Consider the following 27,747-nt stretch of genomic DNA (forward strand, 5'->3'; position numbering starts at 1 on the left):
AAATGGATTGTTTCATCAAGGGTTTTTATCTCCTAGAAATAGCCAGAAAGCAGAATGTTTGGAGTAGTGACATGACACACTCACTACTCATTACTAACAAAGGACTTTCCACCCCTTGCACAAAAAAAACCCCGAACTACTCATTCCTGAGTGAACGCAGAAGCTTCTGCAGAAGGGAAGGGGAAAAAATGGGTTGGAGTTACTGTTTAATTGGCCACAAGCTGGATACTGGCTCTCTGCTGGGCTCCCACTGTGTGGTTACAATCAGTCCTGAAGGGATCATTGCAGCAGACCAACCTCCACCAGCGCCTCTCCCTCTATTGATGCCACACGCAGACCCTCCTTGTCCCCTACAAAGGCCTGTGGTCCGGTAGGCATCTTTGCTCCAGAGGAGCCAGGCTTCTTCATTGACATTCAGGTAGCGCTCCCGTAAGCAAAGGCTGCAAAAGTGTCATTAAAGTGGTGGGGAGACAAACAACACTCGTGCTGCATACCAAGTGGCACCACATTTAACTGAATCATTTTATTATGAATACATTCCGGGCTGCCACTGCGAGCCACTGGTGTAAAATATGCTGGCAAAATGGATCTCTGCTAATTACATTTCATGCATATTTCAGAACTTTCCACAGGGATACAGGAGGATGGTGTTCATAAAATAGAATTTTACAACCAGGTTTGCTTGCATTTGGCATCACGACCCAAACCAGCGAGTAACAAACAGAAGTTCAATTGCATTACGTTTTGTTTGTTTTAGCTGGAAGATTGTAATTCCCTATAACTGTCTGTGCTGCTGTGGTCACTGGCTGAAAACGAAATCACGCTTCAAATCCACCTGAACACACATTATTGCAGAAAAGCACACAGCTCTTCAATCATTTCTTCCCCACAATTTTTTTTTCTACATTCTTCCTCAGTTGCCTTGGATCAAATTAAGGAAATGAGCCTCTAGACACAGGGAGTTGTCAGGAGAGGGACAGAAAAGCATCATTACCTGTTTCAAGACGGAATTGTAAAGAACGCAGGTGACTGCTTTCTTGTGGCTCTTCGCCCTTCTCCTGGCCTCGCTCTTCATTGCCAACAATGCGAGCTGATTATTAAAGGAGATGAAAAGCCGTCCATGGGCCTCATCAAAGTGGAAGACACATCTGAAGTCCTGGCTTTTGGGGAAAGGACAAGCTATCCTCTGGATGGACAGCTGGTGCTGAATATCCCAGAGTCTCAAAACCTGGATATAAAGTGATCAAGTCATATGAACATGTCAAGAATAATTGTAGATTTTTAGCCAAAATCGTTCTAGTTCGCTCTCAACCCCAGGCAGATAGTTGGGTCCTCCACGGTGCTATAATTGTTCATACTTTCGTCATGGCACATACTTTTTTTGTATTTCCCTTACCCATTTAAAAGTCTTCTCACTTGTAATCTTCCCCAGGGAAGGATTGTGTTTTGTCTCAGTCGCCTGAAGAGTGCTGTCTCTAGCCAGTGCTCGTGGTAGATGAAATAATACTCCCCCCAAATGTCCACATCCTCATCCCTGGAGTGTGTGAATCGGTTATTTTGCAGGGCAAAAGGTTGTTCCAGATGTGATACATTAAGGACTCCGAGATGGAGAGATTACCCTGGATGATACGGGTGAGTCCAACGTAATCTGAAGGGAGATCAGACTGATGGGATGTGAGAAGGACCCTATCTAGTATTGCTGGCTTTGAAGTTGGAGGAAGGGGGCCATGACCCAATGAAGGTGGAAAAGGCAAAGAAAGGGATTTTCCCCCAGAGCTTCCAGAAAGAAGGTGCTCTGCCAACACCTTGAGTTTAGCCCAGTGAGCCCCATACTGGAATTCTAGCCTACAGAACACAGATATATCTGTGTGGTTTTAAGCCACTGGGTTTGTAGTTATTGCCACATTAGCAATCGAAAAGTAATACAATCTCTCTAATATACGTAACATCATATATTATACTCTCTATATAGTTAACATATATTACATAAACACATTCCTATATAACTACATCATATAAAAATATATTATATACATATTACATGTATACATATATATTTATGTCTGTGTGAAATAAAAAGACTTGGTATTAAGTGAAACCAAGCTCAAATAAAGTTTAGACATTAGATTCTTATTCAAACGCAGGCAACCAAGACACAAAAATGACATGCGGATGGAATGAGACAAGCACTGAAGAAAATAGGAAGAACTGCTCTGCAGGTGCACGTGTTGCCACTATCAGTCATGGTACAAAATTAACATGGGCCCGCGAGGGAGAGCCAAATCCAGACAGTGCGAAATCCCTCCAAAGATGCTAGGGGCAAGCTCTAGGCTAGATGTTTTGAGTTCTAATCTTGGTTCTGTCCCTTAACATAGGGCAATCTCTAGCGAGTTTGTCTCTCTGAGGTTTTGATGTAGTACCTATTCCATCCAGCACTATGAAGACTGAACCAGACCCCATGTCAAGCATGTAGCATGATGACCAGCATGTAATAACTGTTCAATAAATATTTTTATTATTAAATGCATTCTATTATTTTTTCATTGCCCAAATATTAAGACCTAAGAGCAGAAGAGGTTCTTTCAAATAAACTAGTCTATCTTATCCAATGTAAGAATTATTTCTCAATTATCTATAAAAAGTAGTCCCTGATTAAATGAGCATTTATTAGTCTAGAAGGCAGACTGCCCTGTAGTTCTTACTGTATTTTAAATCATACACTCTTTTGGGAAAATAAAATATTCCAAAATGATGGTCTACCCCCTCTTCCTAAATGTGTACACACACACACACACACACACACACACACACACACATGATTTTCTATGTAATTTCTTTGGGTACATAGACACAGCTCTCATACTATGTGCAGATCTTGGGAATGCACAAGATAGAAATCCCTATGGTAATTAAGTATGGCTAGCCAAAGACATATTCTTCTGCCTTTTGGTTCTACTCTCTTTTCCTCTTCTTCTACCTCTGGTCCAGGGTAAATGATCCCAGTTCCTTCATCTCACCATCAGAACTCACTCCACCATGGCAAGCTCTCAATTCTCTCACTCTGTTTGCATGTTCTCTCCAGGGGAGGATCATCTTTCAAGTGTTTCTTACTTTTAAAACCATAGTTGGATATGTCCATGGTCTAAAATCCAATAGTCAAAAAAATAAAAAATAAATAAAATAAAATCCAATAGTCCTGGAGGGCTCCATTCTCAACCCACCCCTCTCAATCCCAAGCCCTACTCCTCAGAGACAGCCTTTTTTTAATTATTTTTATTTATTTGGAGACAGCCTTCTTTAACCTTCCTGAGTTATAGGTTTCTCCATAACATCAAATAATAGCAGTATGTGTACGTGTGTATGTGTGTATGTACATGTGTACATATTGCCACATTAGCAATTGAAAAGTAATACAATCTCTCTAATATACATAACATATACATTGATCAAATGATTCTCTTCTTTGAAAGAAAAGAGGTTACTTACATTTTTTTCTCCCTTTTTATTCCTCTCAATCTAAACTTTTTTTTATAGGCCTATTAGTTGTGATCCGTTACAATAAAATACTTATACACTAATTACTGCATTATCAATTTAAAACAATATCTTCCTACTCATCAAAATGTAAGATGAACACTTGAAGGTCCTCAAGGACCCATGTTAAGCATGGTGCTCAGAATGGGTCAATATTTCGGGTGTATTCTAACCATTGTTAGGGGTTCTATGACTTCTTCAAACCACTTATTTTTTGCATTATGATTAAGTCACTCCATCATGAATTTTGCTTACCTTGAGGTTCCAACTGTGCAAAACTCTAAATCTTAATCCTGTGAACAAATAATCAAGCCAGATGTCTACCATCCTACCTTCAAAAATGCCATAATTAAACCAAGACTAGGATTTTTTTCTACTTTTGATTCAAAAGTAGACAAAGTATGACAATATCATTTTGAATCCTAATTCAATGATATTGACGGTTCCTTCCTGATTTGTCCACATATCTCATGAGACATAGTAGAGTTTCAATAACTATTTTGGGAATTTGTTGAAGACTGTGGCTCACATAATGACTATGTCTTTATCTAGCTCATTGATAGAGCTCAATAGCTATGATAAAGTCCAAGAATACAGAACTCCAGAAAAATGTGCCTCACTTCTACATGGTTAATCACCCAATTGCAGATATCAAACAATCCACAATGACACTTAATGAAACTTTTTCAAACATCTTGTAGAAATAATTATGTTTGATGTTTAGGATAACCTCTCCATCTACAACAATTATAACAAACTTAAAATGACCTAGTCGACCCCTGCCAGTAAACAGCATTACCAATCCTTCTAACCCCAAGAATATATACCCATGAAGTAAACTGGGGTGTTTTTGGCAAGAATTTTTTATGGAAGAACTTATTCTGGTTCTTAAACATTACTAAATTGTTTTTACTTAAAACATTTTAGAAAGTCTCCAGAATATGTTATCCTCAAAAATATAAATTCTGTAAGAGCCAAGTCTTGCAAATATTTTTCAATTGTCCCAAATAAAAATAGAATTAATAAACTTTTTTGGAATGTTAAAGCCACAGGATTAGATACATCTAAATCATTTTCAAACACTCATATTGCTTATAATAGCCATACTCGCATTGTTCAGAATCCTGTCTTGTTTAGTATGCACTCCCTTCTAAAAGGTAGAAACTAACTTCATGTCAGAATAATAATCTGAGACATATTGAATATAGATTAATAATAACTTAATAGTATTAGTGGACCATAATTTCCACAGAATCATTTTCTACTGTATAGTTCAAATAATTTATGTTGCCTTTAATATTTCATTGACATATAGCCACATAAATTAAACGAAAAATTAAAAATAGATGAGCAATAACCACTAGTCTATGATAGGTTAGTTCTTGCTATTAGCAATTAAAACTAGAAATAGGTTTTTATCAAAATGTGCATAATCGTTACTTTTTCTTAAAAGTATGTTCTATTGTTCTGCTTTCCCTTATTCCTTCGAAGAACCCTTAACCTTCTCTTAATTAACAATCCCTCATCCCAGTAAGTCCCCTTCTGTCTTTAATTCTCTAATTTTCCTCTCTGATGAGCATCAAAGCAACATGGAGAAATTAACATCAATGCACAGAACGGTGTTCCGGCATTTGCCTAGAAATCATATCACGGTATGTGACCTCCCATATGTTTTTCAATTTTTTCAATACTACCACATTCTATATGAGTGGTTCTTAACCCTGACATTAGAAACACCTCTGGTGCCTTAGAAATCACCTGTTTGGGCCTTTTTGCCAGGCCTATTAAATCAGAATCTTTAATGGGGCTCAGGCATTAGTATTTTTTTTTTAATTTCCCAAGCATTTCCTTTGCGTTGTACCTTGACTTCTCTACATGGTTTTAAGGTCAATGCTAATATCCTTGAACAAGAATTCTCTCTCTCAGCTTAATCAGTAATATCGTGTGGCTTAGCTGTAAACCGGGTAACTGTATTCCCCTTCTTTCTTAATCAGTCTTTATCCTTTTAATCGTGGAAAATATCTCACATTAATTCAGTTTTATTAATCAAGTCCTTTGAGAAAATGTAACTTAAATATCTAGTTAGTATTTGAGAAGCATGAGTTCTTCTCTTTTATGTTTAAGTTGACTTCTGGGATAGAATTAGGCCACAGTTCAGAGAGAAGTATATATTTAATAACAATTTTCATCTAGATTTCCTAGAGAAGTTTTCTTTCTTCTTAATAGAAAAAATAAATTGACGAACATCTAAGCTTAAAAATCACAACTGAACAATTGATACTTTTTAATTTATTATCTTCCACAAATTTTGATCTAAACTGTATGCTCTGTTTTCATCATGATACCTGAGAATTTGTGATGTCTATCCACGCTCAGCCTTCCTAAGTCTAGTTCTTGAAATGGCATGTTTGGGGGCGTTCTTTTTTCTTTTGTTTTAAGATTTTATTTATTCATGAGAGACACACAGAGAGAAGCAGAGACACAGGCAGAGGGAGAACCAAACTCCTTGCAGAGAGCCCCATATGGGACTCGATCCCAGGACCCCAGGACACGACTTGAGCCGAAGGCAGACGCTCAACCACTGAACCACCCAGGTGCCCCTGTTTAGGGTTTTCTATTTCATCAGCATTTTTATATTAGGAGGAATAAGTACCTAAGCGTATGATTTAATATCAAGACAAGATTTAGCTATTCACATGATGATGAGGACAGATATTTTTGTTTAATCTTTACCTTGTTCTATCTGCTAGCTATTTAATAATGCAGGATTATTCATATACATAAGAACTAAAAATCAATGGCCTGAGACCAGACACCTGGATCCTCATTTCAATATTACTCAGATCTGTCAGCCTAGGTATGTGATTTTACCTGCCCACTTCCTCACCTTTCTCCGAAAGGGACGCCTGCCAGTTCTGCAATTCGGTCAATCCTGTCTCGAATGTACAGAAGTTACTCAACCCATCATCTATAGATTCTAAAACAACAGACAAACTTAATAAGGCGCACTGTGAAGCCTGGACTAAAGAAATTTAGGACACCACTGTGTTTGCAGTCGAATTTTGCTGAAGAATTTTTTCCTGCTCCTTCAAGAGATAGAATCATTTCACATAGAAATAGAAAAATGTACTGAACAATAAGAAAATAAATACATAAAACTGGCTTTTGTCCTATAAGTATATTTGTAAACAAGTAACTTCATGGATGGGTGGGTACATGGATAGATATGTGGATAAAGAAACTGCTTTCAGTGCACTTTTTAAAACCAACTCATCATTATTTACATATTGGCAACATGTCCAAGTTTCATTCAAAGTAGGAGGGAAAAAAAGATTCATGATGTCCTAATAATGATATAAAAGTAAGGGAAAAGTAGAAAATAGACTCAGATGACTATCAAAGTGAGACCTGTTTGGTTCCATCAAACATTTACTACTAACTCCTACCATCCTGTAACAGCCAGATATAAAATGAAATAAAAGAGAGAGGAAGTATATATCACTGGGGGATTTTGAGGACAGCAGTGAAGCAGCTTCAGCTCGCTGGGGTAATCCACAAAAATGGATAGCCTACTTGCAGATGATAGGATAACGGGAACTGATGGAACTGGGTCTCCTGAATACTCCTTTATGTATTAACAAGTCTATTTACTTAGAATTTAAGCCCTTGGATAATCCACAACAGCATCATCAGTGAATGCTTAAAGGCGATTTTGTTTGATACGATATATGCAAGCAAAAGTATTCTGCTATATAGCTCAGATAATGTTTTTATCATAAAGTCATAGAACAAAGCTTCCTTTTAAAAAGTATTTTTACCAATTCTTTTTTCTAGAACTGTAGTCAAACCTAAAATGTTGGCTGGAAATTAAAATCTTCTCTTGTGCTAAACGTCTTTAAATTGTTACCATAACCATATTCTTCTCTCCCTGTTTGCTTTTTATATTCTTTTCAACAAGAATTAGAGAAGCTAAATGGCTCTAAGACTCAGATTTCTATTGTCTGTATATCACTGACCTTGAAAAATTCAAAACATTTTCTAACACTATGAATCGTTCTGCAAAAATCTCATTGATGCCCTCATTCAAGTATAACAAATTTCAGTATAATAAACTCAAGTTTAATAGACTTAATTAATACCAACATTTTACTTTAGGTGCTTTCGTTTTTCAGAACAAAAGTTTACTTGGGAAATCAAAAACATTTCTATTAAACCGATTTTTTTGCCATTATCATTACTCACCAAACACTGAAAAACTTAACAGAATTTGTCTTAGTCTTCATAAAACTTTTTCTAATTTTGCTTTTCAAAGATCACCATTCCTATTTTATTTTACAAAGTAAATGGAAAAACTTTGTTTCTTTCTTTTCTTTCTTTCTTTCTTTCTTTCTTTCTTTCTTTCTTTTTCTTTCTTTCCACTTGAGATTTATACTAATCACAGCTTTGAAGGAAATAAGTGGAAACCAGCTAGAACAAGGGAATTCTGGTTCAAGTACCATTGCAGACTAGGTTTTCATAGGGAGCCTTTCTGCTTTAAAGAAACACAACTTTGGGGATGCCTGGTGGCTCAGCGGTTTGGTGCTGCCTTCAGCCCAGGGTGTGATCCTGGAGACCCGGAATCGAGTCCCACATCGGGCTTCCTGCACGGAGCCTGCTTCTCCCTCTGCCTGTGTCTCTGCCTCTCTCTCTCTCTCTCTCTCTCTGTGTGTGTGTGTGTGTGTGACTATCATAAATAAATAAAAAATTTAAAAAAAAATAAAGAAACACAACTTTGAATAAAACATAATTTCTGCTGCCTTGCTGGGTCTTCAGAGAGTGGGGACAATCTCCACAGGTTAAAAAAAAAAAAAAAGCAGGAAGAAGAAAAAACTTAAAATGGAAACAGTGAACAGTAGGCATAAATGAAGAGACTACAACCAGGAGCCTAAGCCTTGGACCATCAGCAAGGTGCAGTTACTGGGCAAGAAAAAAGAATAGTCGCCTCAGGACAGCAGTTTCCCTCACGTTTACTTTCAGAAACAGACAAAAATCTCTGAAGGAAAGCATCTTCGGTTTAGTTCCTCAGAATATCTATGGTTTAGCAACAGCGAAAAATGAGGTAACAATAAAAGATAAACAACATAAAAAGGAAACAAGTCACCATGAAAGAGAGCCCCCAGAGGAGCAAATATTTGAGTTAGTTACCTAAGGACTCCAAATATTGCAATTATTAGATAAGGAACAGATAATAATGAAATTGAAACTAAAGAGCCCAAAGTCAAAATCTCTAAAATGAGCAAGCATTAAAAGACTATTCCAAATTACCAGGCAGTTAAAAAAATGTTTTAGAAAAAAACTGTATTAAAAATAAAAACTCTTGAATGGGTTATATAGAAAGTAAAGCCTCCCATTAGAAACACTCACATTAAAGTCAAGAATATGATAAGGTATCTTCTAAAATAAAAAGTAGGGAAAACCTAAACATAGGATGGGAAAGAAATTTGTGCATGAAATTTTTCTAAAAGACAGCTAAAAGAATGAATAAATGAAGAAATACAGGGTGTGGTTCCTCAGTATTTTAAAGATGTCAAATATCATCATAGTCAATGAAATTTCAACCTAAATACTAATATGTTCTTTTTATGAAACATGAATATTGATCCTAAAATTTACTCGGAAGGATAAAATGCAGAAGATAGTTAAAATTGAAAAAAGGAAAACAAAAATTAGAAAATGCCCTACCATGTATCAAAATATACAATAAAGTTATGCAAGTTAAATGGTGTATTATGTAGGAAAAGACAAGTAGACTGATGGAAAGAAAGCACCCAGAAACAAATTCATACACACACACACACACACACACACACACGTGTGTGTGTGTATATATATGGTAATTCAAATGGTGATAACAATGGCATTTCAAAACAGTGAGAGACAAATCATCCAAAAAATAATCTTGGATATCCATTTGTAGAAAAAACACAAAATACACTGCAATGGTAGATGCAAACTATCTTCAACAACAGAAAAACTATTAGAAATAAAGGAGAATAATTTTATAAATATGAAGTATGGAAGACATTCCTAAGCTAGACACAAAATCTATAGCCATAAAGAAAACCATTTCTTAGACTCAAATGCATAAAAATTTAAAACTTTTGAATGAGAAAAAGAATATAAACAAAGTTAAAAGCTATATACTTTAAACAAGTAAAATATTTGCATCTATAATAAAAGATAATCAAAATATATTCAAACTACTACGAATCAATAAGAAAAAGACAGAGTTAATAAGATAAAGGGCATGGGATGCCTGGGTGGCTCAGCGGTTAAACGTCTGCCTTAGGCTCAGGAAGAGATCCTAGAGTCCAGGGATGGAGTTCCGCATTGGGCTCCCTGCTTGAACCTGCTTCTCCTCCCTCTGCCTGTGTCTCTGTCTCTCTCTGTGTCTCTCATGAATAAATAAATAAGTCTTTTAAAAAATAAAAGATAAAGGACATGATTCAATAATGCACAAAGAATAAGTGAATATAAATAAATCTGAGAAAAAAACTCATCCTAATTTTTTGTCCATAAGATTAACAAAAATAATGAGCACATTAAAGTATCCATTATTGACAAGACTGTGGAGAAACAGGCACCTTTACACACCTCTAATGAGTATACCAACGTGTATAGTGTTTCTAGATCTAAATCAGCAATGACTAAAAAGGTCCTTTAAGAAGTAAATCCCTGTTGACCTAATAGCATCACTTCTAGGAACTTATCTCTAAGAATTTATGACAAAGAAATTAACACATGAGATCTTAAAGATGTGTGTGTGTGTGTGTGTGTGTGTGTGTGAGAAAGATGATTTATAAAGAAAAAAATAGATATATCTTTTATAATCAACAGGTGATTAATCATTAAGTTATACCTATCCATACTATGAATTACTGTGCAGCAGGTAAAAACTCAGGTCTATGTAACATCACAAAGAAACATCTCCAGGAGCTATTATTTAGGTAAAACCAAGTTGCAGAAAAGTATGTCTTGTGTGTTACCACTTACATAAAAACTAAACTAATAATAAATACTACCTTGTATTGGGATACATACATAGGATGGTCCATATAATGTATTGTAATATGTTATTATATACATATATTATATAATCAGTTGACCCTTGAACAACATGGCCTTGAACTGTGCTGGGCCACTTATATGTGAATATTTTTATAAATACAGTACTATATATGTATTTTCTCTTCCTTATGATTTTCTTCGCATTGTCTTTTTTCCACCTCACTTTATTTTTTTTTTAATTTTTTTTTTAAATTTATGATAGTCACACAGAGAGAGAGAGAGAGGCAGAGACACAGGCAGAGGGAGAAGCAGGCTCCATGCACTGGGAGCCTGATGTGGGATTCGATCCCGGGTCTTCAGGATCGCGCCCTGGGCCAAAGGCAGGCACCAAACTGCTGTGCCACCCAGGGATCCCTCCACCTCACTTTATTGTAAGAATTAGTATATAATACAGAAAATATACAAAATATGTGTTAACCAACTATTTATGTTATCAATAAGGCTCCTAGTCAACAGTAGGCTATTGAAAGTTAAATCTCTGAAGAGTCAAAAATTATACATGACTTTTCGACTGTGTGCCCCTAACCCCCATGTTATTCAAGGTCAACTGTATATTACAATAAAAATTGTGAGACAATATTCATAAGCGTTAAACATCACTATTTCTTGGGAGAGGAATTGATTTGAAGGGGAAGTGAACAAAAGGAATATTCACCTTTTTGAACTACATGCTTCCTCATTTGCAACTTTTATGGAAGGGCATTAACCCATTTATTTGTGTAGTTTAAACAAAATGAAAATGACTTTGTTTCTGGATGATGAGCGGGAATTTGAGGAGGAAGTGTCTGCAGAAAGAAAGGGAGGACAAAGAGGTAAGATGTAGTCACCATAGGAAAGTCTCCCTTTGTTTTTTCCTTACCAACTTTGGGGCTACAATGTTGCAATCAGGCTCTGGGGAAAAAACAGAACCTTCAATGAAGGATCAAGGTACAAAGTGATCTGATTCTGGTGGACAAATCAGGGTGAACAGCCTGGAAGAGAAGAGTTAGGAGCGATTGAAGAGCCTAATCAGGCTCACCGGTTACAATGTCATCCTCAGCAGAAAGATCTCCCAAAGGCTTTGAAATTCCTTTTGCTCCCCATGGTAATTCCTCCTCCAAATCTGCAAGTTATTGACTCCAGCAGAGCCTTGTCATCAGTCAAAGCTTAGGAGTCCAAAGCGATGTGTGATTGGACTATTATTTGGCATAATATCAAATTCTATAGGGAAAAACTTATTTAATCATCACCGCAGAATGATAATAGAGCAGTCTTCCAAAAAACAACTTAAGTCTCAGTCTTTGGAAGAAATTATTTAGATCTAAAATGCTTTGGTCTGAAATTCTCTGATAGAGCAACTCATTGACCAAAATATAATTCATTCAAAGGCTCTTTGAAAAAAAAAAAAAAAAGACGTGTTCTTTCATTTTCTCTATTCCTTAACTTAACCCCAGCCCCATAAAACATCTAAAAGAATTGTACAGCAATAAAGCAAAGGCTTAACCTGATAGCAGAAAGCCCTGTTGTCTGTTGTAAAGACATAAAGACTAAGATAATTATGCCTGTATCAAAGTGAAATGATTTAGACTAATGTAAGAGACAGCATGACAAGCTTTATTATAATGTAATAGTTTACAAGTCAAAGCAAAAATAGAATGATAAAACAGCTTTGGAAGAAGCTAGGTAGTCTTAACATTGATGATATCTATACACTATCAATTCTGACTCTAACGACTTTTTTTTCCACTTGCTTTTAAAGTTATAAAAGCTTTCGGGTGCTAAAACAGCAGTGGGTAACTGATGGAAGCCTTCTGTGACCATCTCAAGTGATCTCAAGGAGAAACCAAAACAAGAATCAGAAAACCAGGTAAGCAGAAGCATGGAGGCAATATTTTTGAACAATCAGATATGATAGAAACATAATGTATTAAGATGACCTAAGGGGTCGGTCTTTCACAAGTATATGTGGAAATCAGTAAACCCTAATTTTTACCCTCGAACGAATTACACCTTGTGACACGCAATTACACCTTGGAGAACTACCTGCAAGTACATAGACCCTTCTCCCTTTTGCATATAATCCCCTGAAAAACCAACAAACTCTGGAGTAGTTCTTCAGAACAACCTGAAATACTATCTCCCAGGTTAAAGTCTTCAGTAAGATGAATAAAGCACTTCCTAACCTACTTTAAGATTGGCTTTTTTTTTCAGGCAACACTTTCATAGACTTCTGTAATGATAAAATCTCTGTTATTTCTTTCATACTTATGTTTGATAAAGATTCATTCACTTAAGATTTATTGAGGACCTGTTTGGCACAATCCAAAAAAGATATAGTCCTTAACCTCATGAACCCCAATTAGTTGTAGTTACACTATTTTATAGGTCATAGTCAGCATGTGTTTCATGTACATTAATATGAGCTATGCCCTGGGAAACACAAAAAAATGAATTCAGCAAATAATCTTTGTTTTTAAGGACTCAACCTAACGTGTGTGTACAAAGCCCACTACATTAAATTCAGTACTGGGAGTTATAAGAAAGTGCTCAAAGATCTCAAAAACAAAACCATTAAATGTGACTGGATAGTTAAAAAGTTTTCAGATTGAGTTTTTTGGTACTCTAAATTCATAGTAACATGTCTTCACTTCAAGGTATCAACGAATAAGCACTGAACAGACACCACAAGGTGTCAGGCGCTGTGATGGAAACCAAGGATACAAGCTGAAAAGATACCCCCCCTGATTAAGGAAGGAAACTTGACTATTTTGATACAACGGGATACATGCTCTAATGAGAGACACACAGGTGCAACTGGAGTGCAAAGAAGGAAACACCTAGGCTGTGTGAAAAACTCCAAAAAGTTTGAAACTTTGAGGATAAACAGGCATTTGCCATTTGATCATCAAGGAGAGGGAACCAAAGGCAGAAGGAAGAATGTGCTGCAGAGCCATGAGGCAGCACGGTGGGAACAGCCAAAGGTGGGACATGGATGGAGCATTAAATGCATGAAAGAGAAAAGCAGGAAATAAAATAGGGCTGACAAACTTGGTGGGTGGGGGCGCTTTGTACGAAAGCTTAAGAATTCTGGAGTTGATATTTAGACTGAGGATTAGATGAAGTGCTAAAAAAGGGTTGTGTTTTTTTGTTTTTGTCTTTGTTTTTACAAACCACTTCACTAGCAGGGTAGGGGCAGATTAAAGTCAGACCCATCTGAGAGTAGGGAGTCAGGTTAGGAAACCTTTGCAAATGGGGGGGGGGGGCAAAAGAAGATGAGATTTGGAATTAGAGCAGTGGCAGCTGAGAGGGAGACAAGAGGCTGATAAACATATATTGCTGATAGAATCAACCAGAATTGGGAGAAGATTTACACAATAGGTGGTACGGTAAAATGGGCAAGCTTGGCAGGACTTGTGGGGTGAAGCTAAGGAGTTGAGGATGGGTTTCTGTTTAATTTTTGCATAGACATGTATCACTTTAGAATAAAGGAAAAAGTAGATTCATTGAAAGTCTCAGAGGCTGACCCCAGTAAGCCTATTGCCTATCCTTCTCTTCTCAAGCAAGGGTCTTGAAATCTATCACAGGTTATTTGGATCTATGAATTGGGCATTATGTAAAATGAAAGTTTTACAGAGAAACAAATGACAAGATTATTGGAGATTAAGAAATTTTCCTAAGGGGATATGGATAGAAAATAATGTGGTCAGGACTCGACGTGGACTGCCTAGTTGGTACCATGTTTTTTCCCCCCACCATATTTAAAATACCCCATCAATATCTCTAAATAGAAATGGACTGATATACATAATTGAAATATTTTTCATATACTTAACATCTTCAAATTAACTTTGATTTCTAACTTACCAAGTGTCTTCGACATCAAAAGGACAGCAAATTAGCTGTGCCTATTCCATATCTTACCATTGCCGAGAAACATTTCCTCGTCTCTATTTGTTTTTTTTTTCTATTGAATTATTGAGAACTTTGAAAACTTTCAAGATGTGTGAGAATGCAGTTCTAAGGATTAAATCTATGCGTATATGGTTTTAAAGAGTTTTTTTTTTTTTTAATGAGATACTTTCCCCAGTTGCCCAGGACTATGCTTAAGTGACCCTAAATATCTTTTCCAAATTTAGATTTCCAAAGACATAGTAGTCAACCTGTATTTTAAAAATCAACACCATCCCTCAGAGGAATTCAGGACCACAGATATATTTAGGTAGGAACTGAGAAGGCAAAACTAAATAAATTAAATATACTGTTACTTACCTTATCTTTGGAGAAGCTGAAAAGTTGTTTTCTTGCAGCAAAGAATTGGACAGCTATGACACTGGCTGAGTGACCCCAAAGGACACCAACTGGCTTAGAGACAACATAAGGGTTCCAAAGGCAAACTTTTTTGTTGATGCCAGCAGTTGCTAATCAAAATAAGGGGAAAAAATTTGTTTTTAGAACATGAATGACCCAAATAATTTTCTTTTTTGAAATGAGTATATATTGCATATCTGTAAGTTGTTAAAACCTCTGAGAACCACTGCACCCTGCCTTGAAGGAAGGAAGACCATGTCAAGCTAAAAGGGCATGAGTTCTATCACTGGAAATGGTTGAAATGGAGGGGGTAGCGTGGAAGGAGTGTGCATGAGGTGATGGGACAACACAGTCCTGTTTAGGAGGCGACTGGTAGCCCAACCAGGAGGGCAGAGAATCCCGTTTCCCAGTCCTAATGTTTCCCCCCTCTGGCTAGCACAATCTAGGAATGCAGACCAAATTACAGTTATCCCAGGAATTAGAAAGGACTAAGACAATATTTAAAGTTTCCAGATTAATAAGAGAGTGGATGGAAAAAATTATTTCCACTGTCACATAACTAATTGAGTATTTACAAGCACACAAACAGCAAAGTTACACTTTTGACTGGCTCTATTGAGAGAATAAGATATTTTTTAACATAAATGGGTTTCATTCAGGGAGCACATCAAGAGCAGGGGGTACAGTGGTTCTTCAGGTCTGTGGAAACTCAGCAGAGCTTTCTTTGTTTTTCTCTTGTCTAATGCTGAGCGTAGAGCTGAGCTTCTTCCCTCTTACTTTTCCAGCACTTATGCCAGTCATCAGTGTAAAGGGGCTGAAATAATTAATCAATGAATCAATGAAATGGCTGATATTTGAGTCCTTCGGTGAACCCAGCCTTCTCTATTAGTTCCACAATTCTCTTTGAAAGGTGGATATTGGCATATTCCTGAGTTCACATTCAAGGTGTCTTTTACCATGATTGTCAGGGATTTTGGAGACTCAGCCTCCTAGCTGATCAGTATTCTATGAATGATAATTATTAAAAGAGGCTTATATTAATGAGCCATGTATGTTCATTCTCTGTCACTACCCTATTAATTTTTTAATATCTCACTTTTTTTTTACAATGTTTGGATTAATATGTATATCAAGCTATCTATCACCTTTCAAAATGTCATATATTTGGTTAACACCTAAAAACTTTACAGCTTATATCCTCAGCTAAAATATACTCTTTTATATCCAAAAAAAGAACTTTCATTTTAAACTAAGACTCTGATCATCTGAAAATGTTCAAAAAAAAGCACTGCAGGTTGTATCCTGAAAGGGGAAAAACGTTCTACATTTTGCCGTTCTCACGCATGTGTGTACGTGATAGCAGCGGTAGTGGTGGTGGTAGCAGCAGTAGCAGCAGGTTGAGCATCTGGTGGTGTCAGAAAGATGGTAAAAGAGCAGACACAACACAAAAACCATCTTCTTTCTCTATCTCATCTTACACCCTCACAACTTCTAACAAAAACACTAATGAAAGCATTGGGGCACTCTCTCATATTTTCACCCCAATGTAGTTGATACATGCTGCACATCATAATGCATCATTATCAGACATTCTCAGGCAATAAAATGTGAGCTGTTCAAGTTGGTCTCTCTGGCAATAAAGCACAAGGTGGAGAGGCTCCCTGCATACAAATATGCACCCCAGACTATTTATGAGGCCCTCATAGTTATCATGATTTATTTTACATACCAATTAAATTGAGCTGAGAGTGGTAATCAAAAGCATGAATGCCCTCGGCAACATTGAAGGATGTCATTTTAAGATGTTTTTTTGATTTCTCTCTCCAAGCCAGAACCATAGTGTTTATATTGCTGGTTGTACTGGAAATGATAGCATCTAAAGATGCATTGTAAGTAACTGATAAAAAAAAAAAAAGAAGGAAGAGGAGGAGGAGGAAAAGGAGAAGGAGAAGGAGAAAGAAGAAGAAGAAGAAGAAGAAGAAGAAGAAGAAGAAGAAGAAGAAGAAGAAGAAGAAGAAGAAGAAGAAGAAGAAAAAGAAGAAAATCTTTAGTTGGTTTCCCACAAAACATGAGCAAAATAGAACTGCTTTAACACCTAACATCAAAAACAAAACCCAGATCATGCTCACACACCCTGACACGTGAGGAAGACTCACCAATGAATGCTTCCCCTCTCCATTAAAGAATTCACAATGAGAAGTTACAGCTGAGTCTGCATTCAGACATTTTACCCAATCTCAAGATACCTTGAGTGTTTTTTTTTTTTTCAATTGGAACACATGGCACGAAACAACATTAGTCAAAATAATCATATGGGATTCTAGAGACTTAAGATGAATAATTGGCCAAATTCCTAGGTTCTGCCTCTTGGGTCTGAAGCAGGCAAACAGGAGCTTAGCAGCCATCTGCTGCTCTCCAAGGTCCAGCTCATGCCCCAACCATGGTTTATTTAAGTCATGACTGGTTTAGAATGTTAGAGTGGGATTGACAGACCTCAATGCCTGGCACAAACACAGCCAGACTCGGGTAAAAAGCCTGTCCCTACATCCTCGATGACCCAGCACCAGATAGTGGGGAGCAAAATCCCATTCCCCGAGCAAGGAAAGGGATCTTGCTGCCTTTTGTCAGGAGGACCTTTCCATTCCTATCAGACTCACAGGCTCCAAAAGGCAAATAGCTCTTAACCTCTAGGAAGAATATGATCTCCTCCTCGTTTTCTCTCCATCCTTTTCTCTCATCTGTCTTTCTTCCAAAAGAGAAAAGGAGGGGAGAGAGAGAGAGGAAGGGAGAACAAAGCTAAGAGGTGATCAGATCCTATAAAAGTGAGTCCCCTGAGCCTCTCTAGGGAGTGATTAATTTCTAGGCCGTAAAGCTCCCTGAGCACCTGCTAGTCCCCTGCTGGTGCTTTATAGGAAGTTGCAACCATCTAAAGTCTGATGACAACTGTTCTCATAGGAAGCAACCTCACTGAAAACATTCCCTTTGTTTACAGAAAATGCTGAGGGTTATTGTAACTTGACGCACGGAAGCAATATTGCAAGATCTAAAGTGTATACCATCACTATAATTATATCTTCAAATCCATGGAAATTTCATAATATCATTACAGTACAATCAAAATAAAGTATTTCCACCCAGAAAATTACTTTGTCATGTGTTCTCACATTATATCCAACTATCATCTTCAGTTTTGAGGCTATAAAGGAAAACATATAAAGAAGTACATTCTGCTCTGGTATTCAAAGTATTGCTTTTCTATTTGAATCTGCAGGCTACCAAGTGACATTTATGGGCCTGTAGTGTCAATGCCTGGCACTACACATCGGAGGCTCAACAATTCACACTCTATTTCTAGACCAAGATACGACTTGTATCTGATGAGATTGTGGAATGCCAGAGCTCCTGAGAATGCCTGAGTAAAAGGTGAGGGTAAAGCCATTTCCTTAAAATCAAATTATCTGATAAATAAAAATGTTTTCCTCACTTCTTGAGGACAGCGAAGGAAATGACAGGTTATGATGAAAAAGTTTTTAAAACATCAAGCTAGGGAATGGGCTGAGCTGATAAAATAAACAGTTTGTTTTTAATACTCTCAGTGAGCTTGAAGACTGGTAGAGGAAAAATATTTTTTAAATTACTTTTAGATAATATTTTGAGGGGGGGGAGAAAGACAACCTGATCATGTCTGTCCATTAAGATGCTCATTTTCTTTTTTCTTTTTTTTTTTTTAAATAAACTCTTGCCTTAAGTCAGACTCAGATTTTTTTAAATTTTTATTTATTTATGATAGTCACAGAGAGAGAGAGAGAGAGAGAGAGAGAGGCAGAGACATAGGCAGAGGGAGAAGCAGGCTCCATGCACTGAGAGCCCGACGTGGGATTCGATCCCGGGTCTCCAAGATCGCGCCCTGGGCCAAAGGCAGGCGCCAAACCGCTGCGCCACCCAGGGATCCCAAGATGCTCATTTTCCATGCCACTTAGTCATCAAGAAAGGCATTAAGGGAAGTGCCATAGATCCCAGTCCTCATTTGCACTGTCAAAACGACCCTGTGTAATGGCAATTAGTTAATGTGGGAAAAGAGATTTAAAAATGAAAAGTGATACCTGGAAACCAAGTAAGTAATGCTATTAGGTGAAGGTGAGGTACGCTACAGTGAGGCCACCTTGTATCTCTGCCAACAGGTAGACGCTGTAGCAGAGGAGAAAACTGGGCCATTTCCAACGAGGGACTCTTGTGATCATTTTCCAAGATTTTTTACTTTATGAGCCTTATGACTTAGGAAAACACCCCCCACCCCACCCCCAAACTTCATTTGATGTCCTCTTGCTTGAGAGCAATTTGTTTTCAGTTGCATTTCTTATTTTGAAGTTGGAGTCCCATTCTCCGAGACCACCACAGGGCCTTCTATATTCTAAGCAACTACCATTTCAAGAGGGAAAGATAGAAAGAAGAACCCTATCTCTACCTCATTTTTAAAAGTCAAAATGCATATAATTCTGCATCGGTAGGCACATTAAAAAGTAAGCATGCAATTAATTTAATAACTTCTCAAAATACTGATTAGACCCATGTTCATGATACAAACGAATCTTCACCTTCCACCATGTTATTAAACAAGATGCAGGAAGAGGCCTCTTTCTTCAAACCTAGGCCTCCGGCTCAAAGCTGATTTCAATTGCTTTAAACACAGCGAGAGAACCAGTAGGAAGGACCTGGTGTTCGAGCCAACTCAGGGATGCACCATCTTTTTGTCTGGACTCCTGGAGATGCAGGGAAGTGGAACAAGGCACAAGAAGACACTAAATGTAGCATCTCTTCCACACTTGGTCTCTGTCAGTTGTGAAGACTTCCTAAGGAAATGCGACCTGGGAGCTCTGACACACCTCGATTCATGAGTAATTACTGATTTGGGTCTCAGTCCAAACTGATTTGTACCTTCTCCTAGCAATGGTTAAACAAAGGAGACAAAACACCTTTCCACATAGTAAAAAAAAAAAAAAAAAAAATCAATGTTTTTCATGATTGGCAATTTAGTGCTCACTTTTTCAGAAGCTACACTTCCAGTCTATGATGCCCAAGGTTTCCAAGGATATTGCCTACATAAGGAGGCAATTATCTAGGACCAAGAAAAAGGAAAACTTCTCTGAGATTCAGGACATTTATGTCTTACCACTATTGCATAAAATCTCTGTCCTTACTTTACAAGCATTTCAGAATGTAATTATTTTTCTATTAAAATATGACACAGAACCACTCAGACAAGATGAAAACATTTCTCCTTCAAAGTTTGAAATAAGAAATCGGAGCCTTATCTTAAAGCAGTAAGCTAATACTTTTAGATCTGAAACTAAGTTTTCCTTTTGACATTTCAGTTTTATAAATATTTTATCCTTAGCTTCTATGAAACATTATTACCATACTTGCTCATGTATTTCTTTCCTCAATTGTATATTCTTTCCTCACACTAAGAATAAAATCAGCCAAAATATTTCTTGAGGAGTTCTAAGAATATCAATTCATGTTGTTGGGATAAAAAAATATATATATCAAATGAAAGCAACCATTGGTTGCTTGCTCCCAGTAGGGTCAGTCTTGGGGACCAGGGAGCATACTCACTAGTAAGCCCACTGTTCTATTTTTTACTCACTATTAAGCCTGTCCTCCTCTTTCTCCCTGCTTCATTTCAGCATTTCTTTCTTTCTCCTCAGACTGAAATAACTGAGCTGCAAACAAACAGAAAAGTTGTATTTAAGCTTCTAATCTCTATTGCTAAATCTGGGAATGGGCATTCGTTCATTGGGTAGCACTGAAGTGGATCCTCTTTTCAGAGGTACTTTGAGCTTCAAATCTAAAATTTGAAATAAAAGAAAATCTTATAAAGATTCCTTACCTTTCTATACTCTGTACTTTCTCCTATTTCAATTATCTTCTCTATTCATTTTCCTCAATATCCATTCATATGGTATTATTAAACTATACATTATTTTTAATGTTTTTACCCCAAACACTTCTTTAACCATAAATAACCTATTAAAAAAATAATATCTATTAATATTTAGCAAGATTTCTTTTGGTATATTTCTTTCCTTTTGCAGTATTTTCCAATAGTATTTATCCAATGTCTTAGTCTATTCAGGCTGCTATAATAAAACACAGGTTGGGTGGCTGGCTTAAACAACAAACATTTGTTTTTCACAGTTTTGGAGACTGGGAAGTCCAACATCAAAGTGTTGACAGAGTCAATGTCTGCAAAGGGCACGTTTTGTGGTTCATAGGTGGCCTAATTCTTGCTGTGTCCTCACATGGGGAAGAAGTGAGAGACTCTCTGTGGTCTCTTATAAGACCAGAGAGAATAGGATTCATATTCCCCAGTCCTCCAAACTTTCTGATGTGACCCACTCTCATGAATAGGATTCTCCAGACCTCCAAATGCTCCAGACCTAACCACCTCCCAAAGGCACTATCTTCTTACACCATCATATTGGGGTTAGAATTTCAACATGTTTTGGGGAAGGGACATAAACATTTAGTCCATAACATTCTGTCCCTCCCCCATCCATGCCCTTCTCGAATGCAAATTACATCCCAAAAGTCTCAAAAAATCTTAACTGTCTTCAGAATCAACTCCAAAGTTTAAGTTCAAAGTCTCATCTAAATCAGATATAGGTAGTACCTGGGATACAATTCATCCTGAGGAACATTCCTTTCTAAGCTGTGAACTTAGGAAATCAAACAAGTTGTGTGTGTTTCCCAAAAAGGGGATAGGACTGGCATGTGATAGGCATTCCCATTCCAACAGGGAGTGATAGGAAAGAAGAGAGGGGTAATAGATGCTAAATAAAGACAAAACCTAACAGGGAAAACTCCATTAAACCTTAATAGCGGGATCCCTGGGTGGCACAGTGGTTTGGCGCCTGCCTTTGGCCCAGGGCGCGATCCTGGAGACTCAGGATCGAATCCCACATCGGGCTCCCGGTGCATGGAGCCTGCTTCTCCCTCTGCCTCTCTCTCTCTCTCTCTCTCTCTCTCTCTCTCTCTGTGACTATCATAAATAAATAAAAATTTTTAAAAAATTATTAAAAAAATAAATAAACCTTAATAGCCAAGAATAATCCTCTCTGGTTTGATGCTCTGCCTTCTAAATCCACTGGAATGGCAGTGTTACCTCCATGGCTCGATGGGTGCTGTCCGTACTGCACAGTGGCCCCACCCATGCTGCAGCTTTCTGATGTGACCCACTGTTGTCCTGGCTTCTCTGTGCATGGCCACACCATGTCTCTCTGCAGAGTCCTCATCCCTTAGGACCTAAGTTGAGGCTGTCTGCCCTAAAGGAACTAGAGAGGCAGCCTCATCCTTTGAGACTGCTTTGCAACATCTCAGAAGAAAAGAAACAGGAACTTGTAGACCTAGAAATAAAATCTAACTAACCTAAAACACAGTGATTTAAAACAAATTTTTAAAAGACTGAATAAAAATGTATAAAGCCTACATAACTTGTAAAATAATATGAAACATCTAAGATACACATAACAAGAGTCCCAGAAAAAAAAAAGTGGAGGGGACTGAAAATTTTTGGACAGAAAATTTTGGAAAAAATAACAATAGAAAAATTTCCAAATTTAATGAAAATCACAGAACCATACATTCAAGAATCTCAATCAATTCCAAGCAGCATTCTCTTTCTCTCTTCTCTCTCTCTCTCTCTCTCTCTCTCACATACACACACACACACACACACACACACAGAAAACCAAAGCATATCACAAGTAAATTGCTTAAAACCGGTGAGAAACGGAAAATCTGACAAAACTTTGTACCATGTGTTATAGTAGATACTAAAGAGAATAAAGGACATATTCTATGTCCTAAGAAGATTGTTTTAGTTTTCAGTTTATGTATACTTGTGGTTTGCATGTGAGGCATCCAGATTTTCTCTAAGTTTGAAGGAATTATGACAGGCAGGACACAAGTTCTGATGTAGGTACAGAAACTTTTAGGATTGTTTCACAGATTGAGCAGCATCTGAAAGCAAGATTCTTAAGAAGCCAGGAGCAAAGCCCAAATTGAGAACCATGCAAGTTGTGCAAGGAAAAGTTCATCTGAATTAGATAGAAGAGACAAAGTAAAGAGTTTGATAAAGTTAAGGAGGGCTTCAGAACAATATTGGCAAGAAAAGACTCTTCTTTGGTGGTAGGATTTGGAATATCTTCAGAACAGTATTGGCAAGAAAAGACTCTTCTTTGGTGGCAGGATTTGGAATATCTCAGAATAAGGATTTCTTCAGAGGTAGTCCACATTGAGAAGAATCTGAGTATTACGCCCAAGAGGGCATCTGTGATCTGCAAATAGAACATTCTCCTCCGAGAAACTGATGTCTTTGTAGGACATTCTAAAATGGCTCGTCATTCCACATTTTCAGATCTCAAATCCCAAAGACTCCTGTTTCAGAAGGTTGTTTAAACTTCATTCTCTACTTTATCATTTCTACTTTCTCATGCTCAAAAGCCTTCTAGCCAGTCTGATTGCAGTTTCTTTCTTTGTCCTCTAACCTATGCCATACAGAACAACCAAACAACCTTTCCTAAATGCTGTGTGCATCAGGTCTTTCCAAATGTCCTGAAAAATACACAACACACACACACACACACAATGGAATCCTACTCAGCCATAAAAAAAGAATGAGAGCTTCCAACTGATAACAACATGGATGGACCTAGAGGGTATTATACTAAGTGAAATAAATCAGACAGGGAAAGAAAATACCATATGATTTCACTAATATGTGAACATAAAAAACAAAACAAACAAAAAGCAAAAATAAACTCATAAAAACAGAGAACAAATGGATGCTTGCTGGGGGTGAGGGATGGGTAAAATGGACGAAGGAGAGTGGGGAAATATAGGCTTCCAGTTCTGGAGTGAGTAAGTCATGGAATAAAAGGTACAGCAGAGGGAATAACGTCAAAGATAACGTAACAGCATTGGAGGGTGACAGATGGTAGCTCTACTTGTGAGCACAGCATAACATGGGGGCTTGTGGAATGACTATGCTGTACACATGAAACTAATGCAACATTGTACGTCAACTGTACTTGGATTACTATGCTTGTTTGGAAGCAGCTGGAATAGCTCTGTACAGTTTCTAGTACTGTGTTTCTCATTTCCATGTTATACAAACATAACACATAATTTTGTGCTTGTGACACATAGCAGATAACCAAAAAATATCATCTTTTGTTCCACATTCAATATAAGAAAGTTCTGGCTTCCCACAGATGCTGTTTTATAACACGATCCTATCACACAGAGAGCTACTGCTCAAGTACTCTAGATCAGAGGACCTCAGTCGTTATATCAACAAAAAAGGGGAAAAAAGAAAATTAAGATCCATTTTGAAGACAGTCGAACTAATATATCTTCATGAAAACATGAAGAAAATAAAGGAGTGGTTTTGAGGGAACTTGTTACATTCTCTCACTAAGCAGCCCGGGATGTAACTAGGGGACATTTTTAGGATCAGAGTTGGGTTGAAGTTAAATGGATTCTGTGACAATTTTCTCTCTTCTCTTGAGATGTCTTGAGTGCACAGTTCACCTGAATTAATTGCATTAAATTTTAGAAGGAAAGAAAAGAGAGAAAGAATTTCTGCTAATGTGCAGGAGCTAACAGACGGCCCAGGCCAAAACCTCCAGAGAACCAATTATTGGTTTTGAGACTAACATTTTGTGGGGAACATTTTCATCAAAGAATATAAATGTAGAAGTTGAAGGTGACTAATCTTTCATTACCATTCAAATTCAGTACCTTGCCTGACCCAATCTCCATGATGAAGATTATGCTGTAATGTATAGCAACACTTGTGATATCCAGAGAGCAGTTCCTCCCAGCTAAGGGTCACCATGGCTTCTTCATCTTCATGTGCACTAGCAGGACGCTCAAACAGGGAAATCAAGGCTGTGGTGAAAGCAATTGCTTGAACCTTAAGAGAGATGTTGAAAGGAAAACAAATATGGAGAGTGTAATTGCTGCAAAAGATTCTATGTTCCTTAAGATTAATAAGGAGCAGATATTGAATTAATGTTAGTTTCCTCAATATTATTTAAAGGATGCAGGCAGCAGTAGCAAAAGACAGAACAACTACAATGTTGGTAAAGCAATTACCAAGGGCAGTTCATTATTTGCTTTTACGATACGTTTGTTATTAAAAACACAGAGAATGCAAAGCTTTCACAATTAGGAAAGGAAACTGTTCAAATTAGACTACTGCAGAGTTCATGGGCATATTCTTGTGTCATTTAGCAAGTAATACTTTTTCAGCAGCTGAGCGGAATGTGATAGGAAGATGAATCACAGTATCCAATGTCTGGGTTTTTGTGCTGCCCTCTGGAATGCATCTATCCCTTTGTTACACGATACAGGAAATAAGCACTGCCCAGGAGGTCAGTACAGAGGAGGCTTTTGAATGAAAATCAGAATAATTAATTTGAAAGAGTTATAAGAGATAACTTTTAGGCATTTGATAATTGATGCTTATTAAAATTTGGACCTAATAAATTAAGCATCCTATGGTGAAAAAATTGCTTTTTTTTTTTTCTAAATAATGAAAATGAGACTCTACATCGGCAAGAAAACCACACGAAGGTTGTCTTTCATAAGCAAGAAAAGGAACTGTGACATAATCCGTCTTGTCCATGTTCAGCGTGTGTGGCCTTCTCATCTGTAACATAGTTCAGTTCAGAGGTCACTCTCTTTGCATTCTATTTCTATACTGAGCTACAATTTGATGATTAAATCCATAGTTCAATCTTCCCTTTCCTCACTTACCTTTCCAGTTATGTCCCCAAAAGAAAGAACTGATTTGTTGGCATCAAGGGGATCATACCAATATTCCATACAAATTGGTGTTCCTTTCAGGCCTTGAAGTTTATACTGACAAGGAAATTCTCCTTTGGACAGCAGATCATAGAAACAAATCTCTTTACTGGTAAAAGCCACTGCTATCTAAAGTAGGAAATAGAAAATCAGAAAGCATTTCTGATGAATTTAGTGCAATTGGTATAGAAAGACGACATGCAAATCTTAGCACCAAAGCAGACACTGTTCCCTGAGGGTCATTGACAGTATCACAAAAACATAGCATGGTGGCACAAGTGTACTTTATTCTAACTTTGGAGGCTAGCCAAGAAAAGAATTTTTCCCATTAAAGGCATTTGAACATACTTTCTTCTGTATCCCCACTTCACACACCTGCCAACCTCTTCCATCCATGGGAGACGAGATGATTAATCACATAGGAAAGACAAAGACAGAGGGCTACAGAATCACAAAGTCATTCCAGAAGCTTTACAAACCATGTTTTCAAAGCAAGCAGAGGCTTTCACAAAAATCAGTTGATGAAAACTCTGTAAGTAGCATTCAAAAGGCAGATAAAATCCCAAAACCATTTTTAAAAGGGTCAATAAATTTGGTGATAAAATTGACAAAACTTTACTAAACTAACCCAAGATTTTTTTTAAGAAAAGAGTGAAAATACACATTACTAAAATCAGAAATAAAAGATATACACTACTAACGACCTGATAGAAATAAGAAAGTATCGTAAACAATGGAAAGCCAACAAAGTAGGTAACCTAGAAGAAAGTCCTAGACGAATTTCTGGAAACAAAAATATTACCTAAACTAACTGAAGACCAAATAGAAAATCTCAGCAGACACATAGTAAGTAAAACAATTGAGTTAGTAATCAAAAAAAAAAATTCTCACAAAGAAAATCCCAGGCCCAGATGGCTTCACTAATAAATGCAATCAAACATTTAAAGAATTGACACCAATGCTTTTCAAACTGTTTCGAAAGAAAGAAAGAAAGAAAGAAAGAAAGAAAGAAAGAAAGAAAGAAAGAAAGAAAATACTTCCCAAATCACTTAATGAAACCAGTACTATCTTGACTAAAACCACACAAAGACATAAGAAAACTGCAGATCCATAACCCTAATGAATGTAAAAATCATCGATACTTGCCAAGAGAATCCAACAACATATAAATACAGATTACATACCATGACCAGTTAAGATTTATGCCAGAATTCAAGACTACCTTAACATACAAATATCGATCAATGTAATCTACTATATTAATAAGGTACAAAAACTATGATTATCTCAGTAGATACCAAAAAAAGCATTACAGACAAAAATCCAACACATTTTCATGAAAAAAAAAATGCTCAATAAACCAAGAACACAAGGAAACTTCTTCAACCTGATATATACAAAAAACCCAAAGCTGCTAGAATATTTAATGCTAGAAAACTGAATGTGTTCTCCCTAAGATCAGGAACATGATGAGGATGTTCACTCTCACCACTACTATTCAACACCACAGTGGAGTTCCCAGAAAGCGAAACTAGGCAAGAAAAATAAATAAAATAAAAGCATCCAGTTGGGAAAGGAAGAAGTTAGACTGTCTTCAGTAGACAATATGACCTTAAACATAGAAAATCCTAAAATAACAACAAAAAATGATGAATACCAATAAATGAGTTCAGTGAAGTTGCAGGACATAAGGTCATTTTTTAAAAATCTACTGTATTTCTATACACTAGTAATGAACAACCTGAAAATGATACTATCAAAAGCAGTGTTAGAGGGACACCTGGGTGGCTCAGTGGTTGAGCGTCTGCCTTCGACTCAGGGCATGAACCCAGGATCCATGATTGAGTCCTGCATCAGGCTCCCTGCAGGGAGCCTGCTTCTCCCTCTGCCTGTGTCTCTGCACCCCCCCCTCTCTCTGTGTCTCTCATGAATAAATAATAAATAAAT

The 27,747-nt window shown here is 37.1% G+C and overlaps 1 protein-coding gene across 1 annotated transcript in view; it reads right to left on the reverse strand.

The window, feature by feature from the left end:
• Positions 1-27,747, reverse strand: part of WDR49 (WD repeat domain 49) — a 127,101-nt gene that overhangs the window by 73,429 nt on the left and 25,925 nt on the right. Inside the window, exons 3-7 of the mRNA XM_077879533.1 lie at positions 25,753-25,929; positions 24,733-24,907; positions 16,658-16,825; positions 14,890-15,038; positions 995-1,228 (exon numbers count right to left, since the gene is read on the reverse strand). Of these exons, the coding sequence (XP_077735659.1) occupies positions 995-1,228; positions 14,890-15,038; positions 16,658-16,825; positions 24,733-24,907; positions 25,753-25,929 (903 nt within the window). The remainder of the gene's footprint in view (positions 1-994; positions 1,229-14,889; positions 15,039-16,657; positions 16,826-24,732; positions 24,908-25,752; positions 25,930-27,747) is intronic.

Source organism: Canis aureus, chromosome 31 (assembly GCF_053574225.1).
Source record: "Canis aureus isolate CA01 chromosome 31, VMU_Caureus_v.1.0, whole genome shotgun sequence".
Classification (NCBI taxonomy): Eukaryota; Metazoa; Chordata; class Mammalia; order Carnivora; family Canidae; genus Canis; species Canis aureus.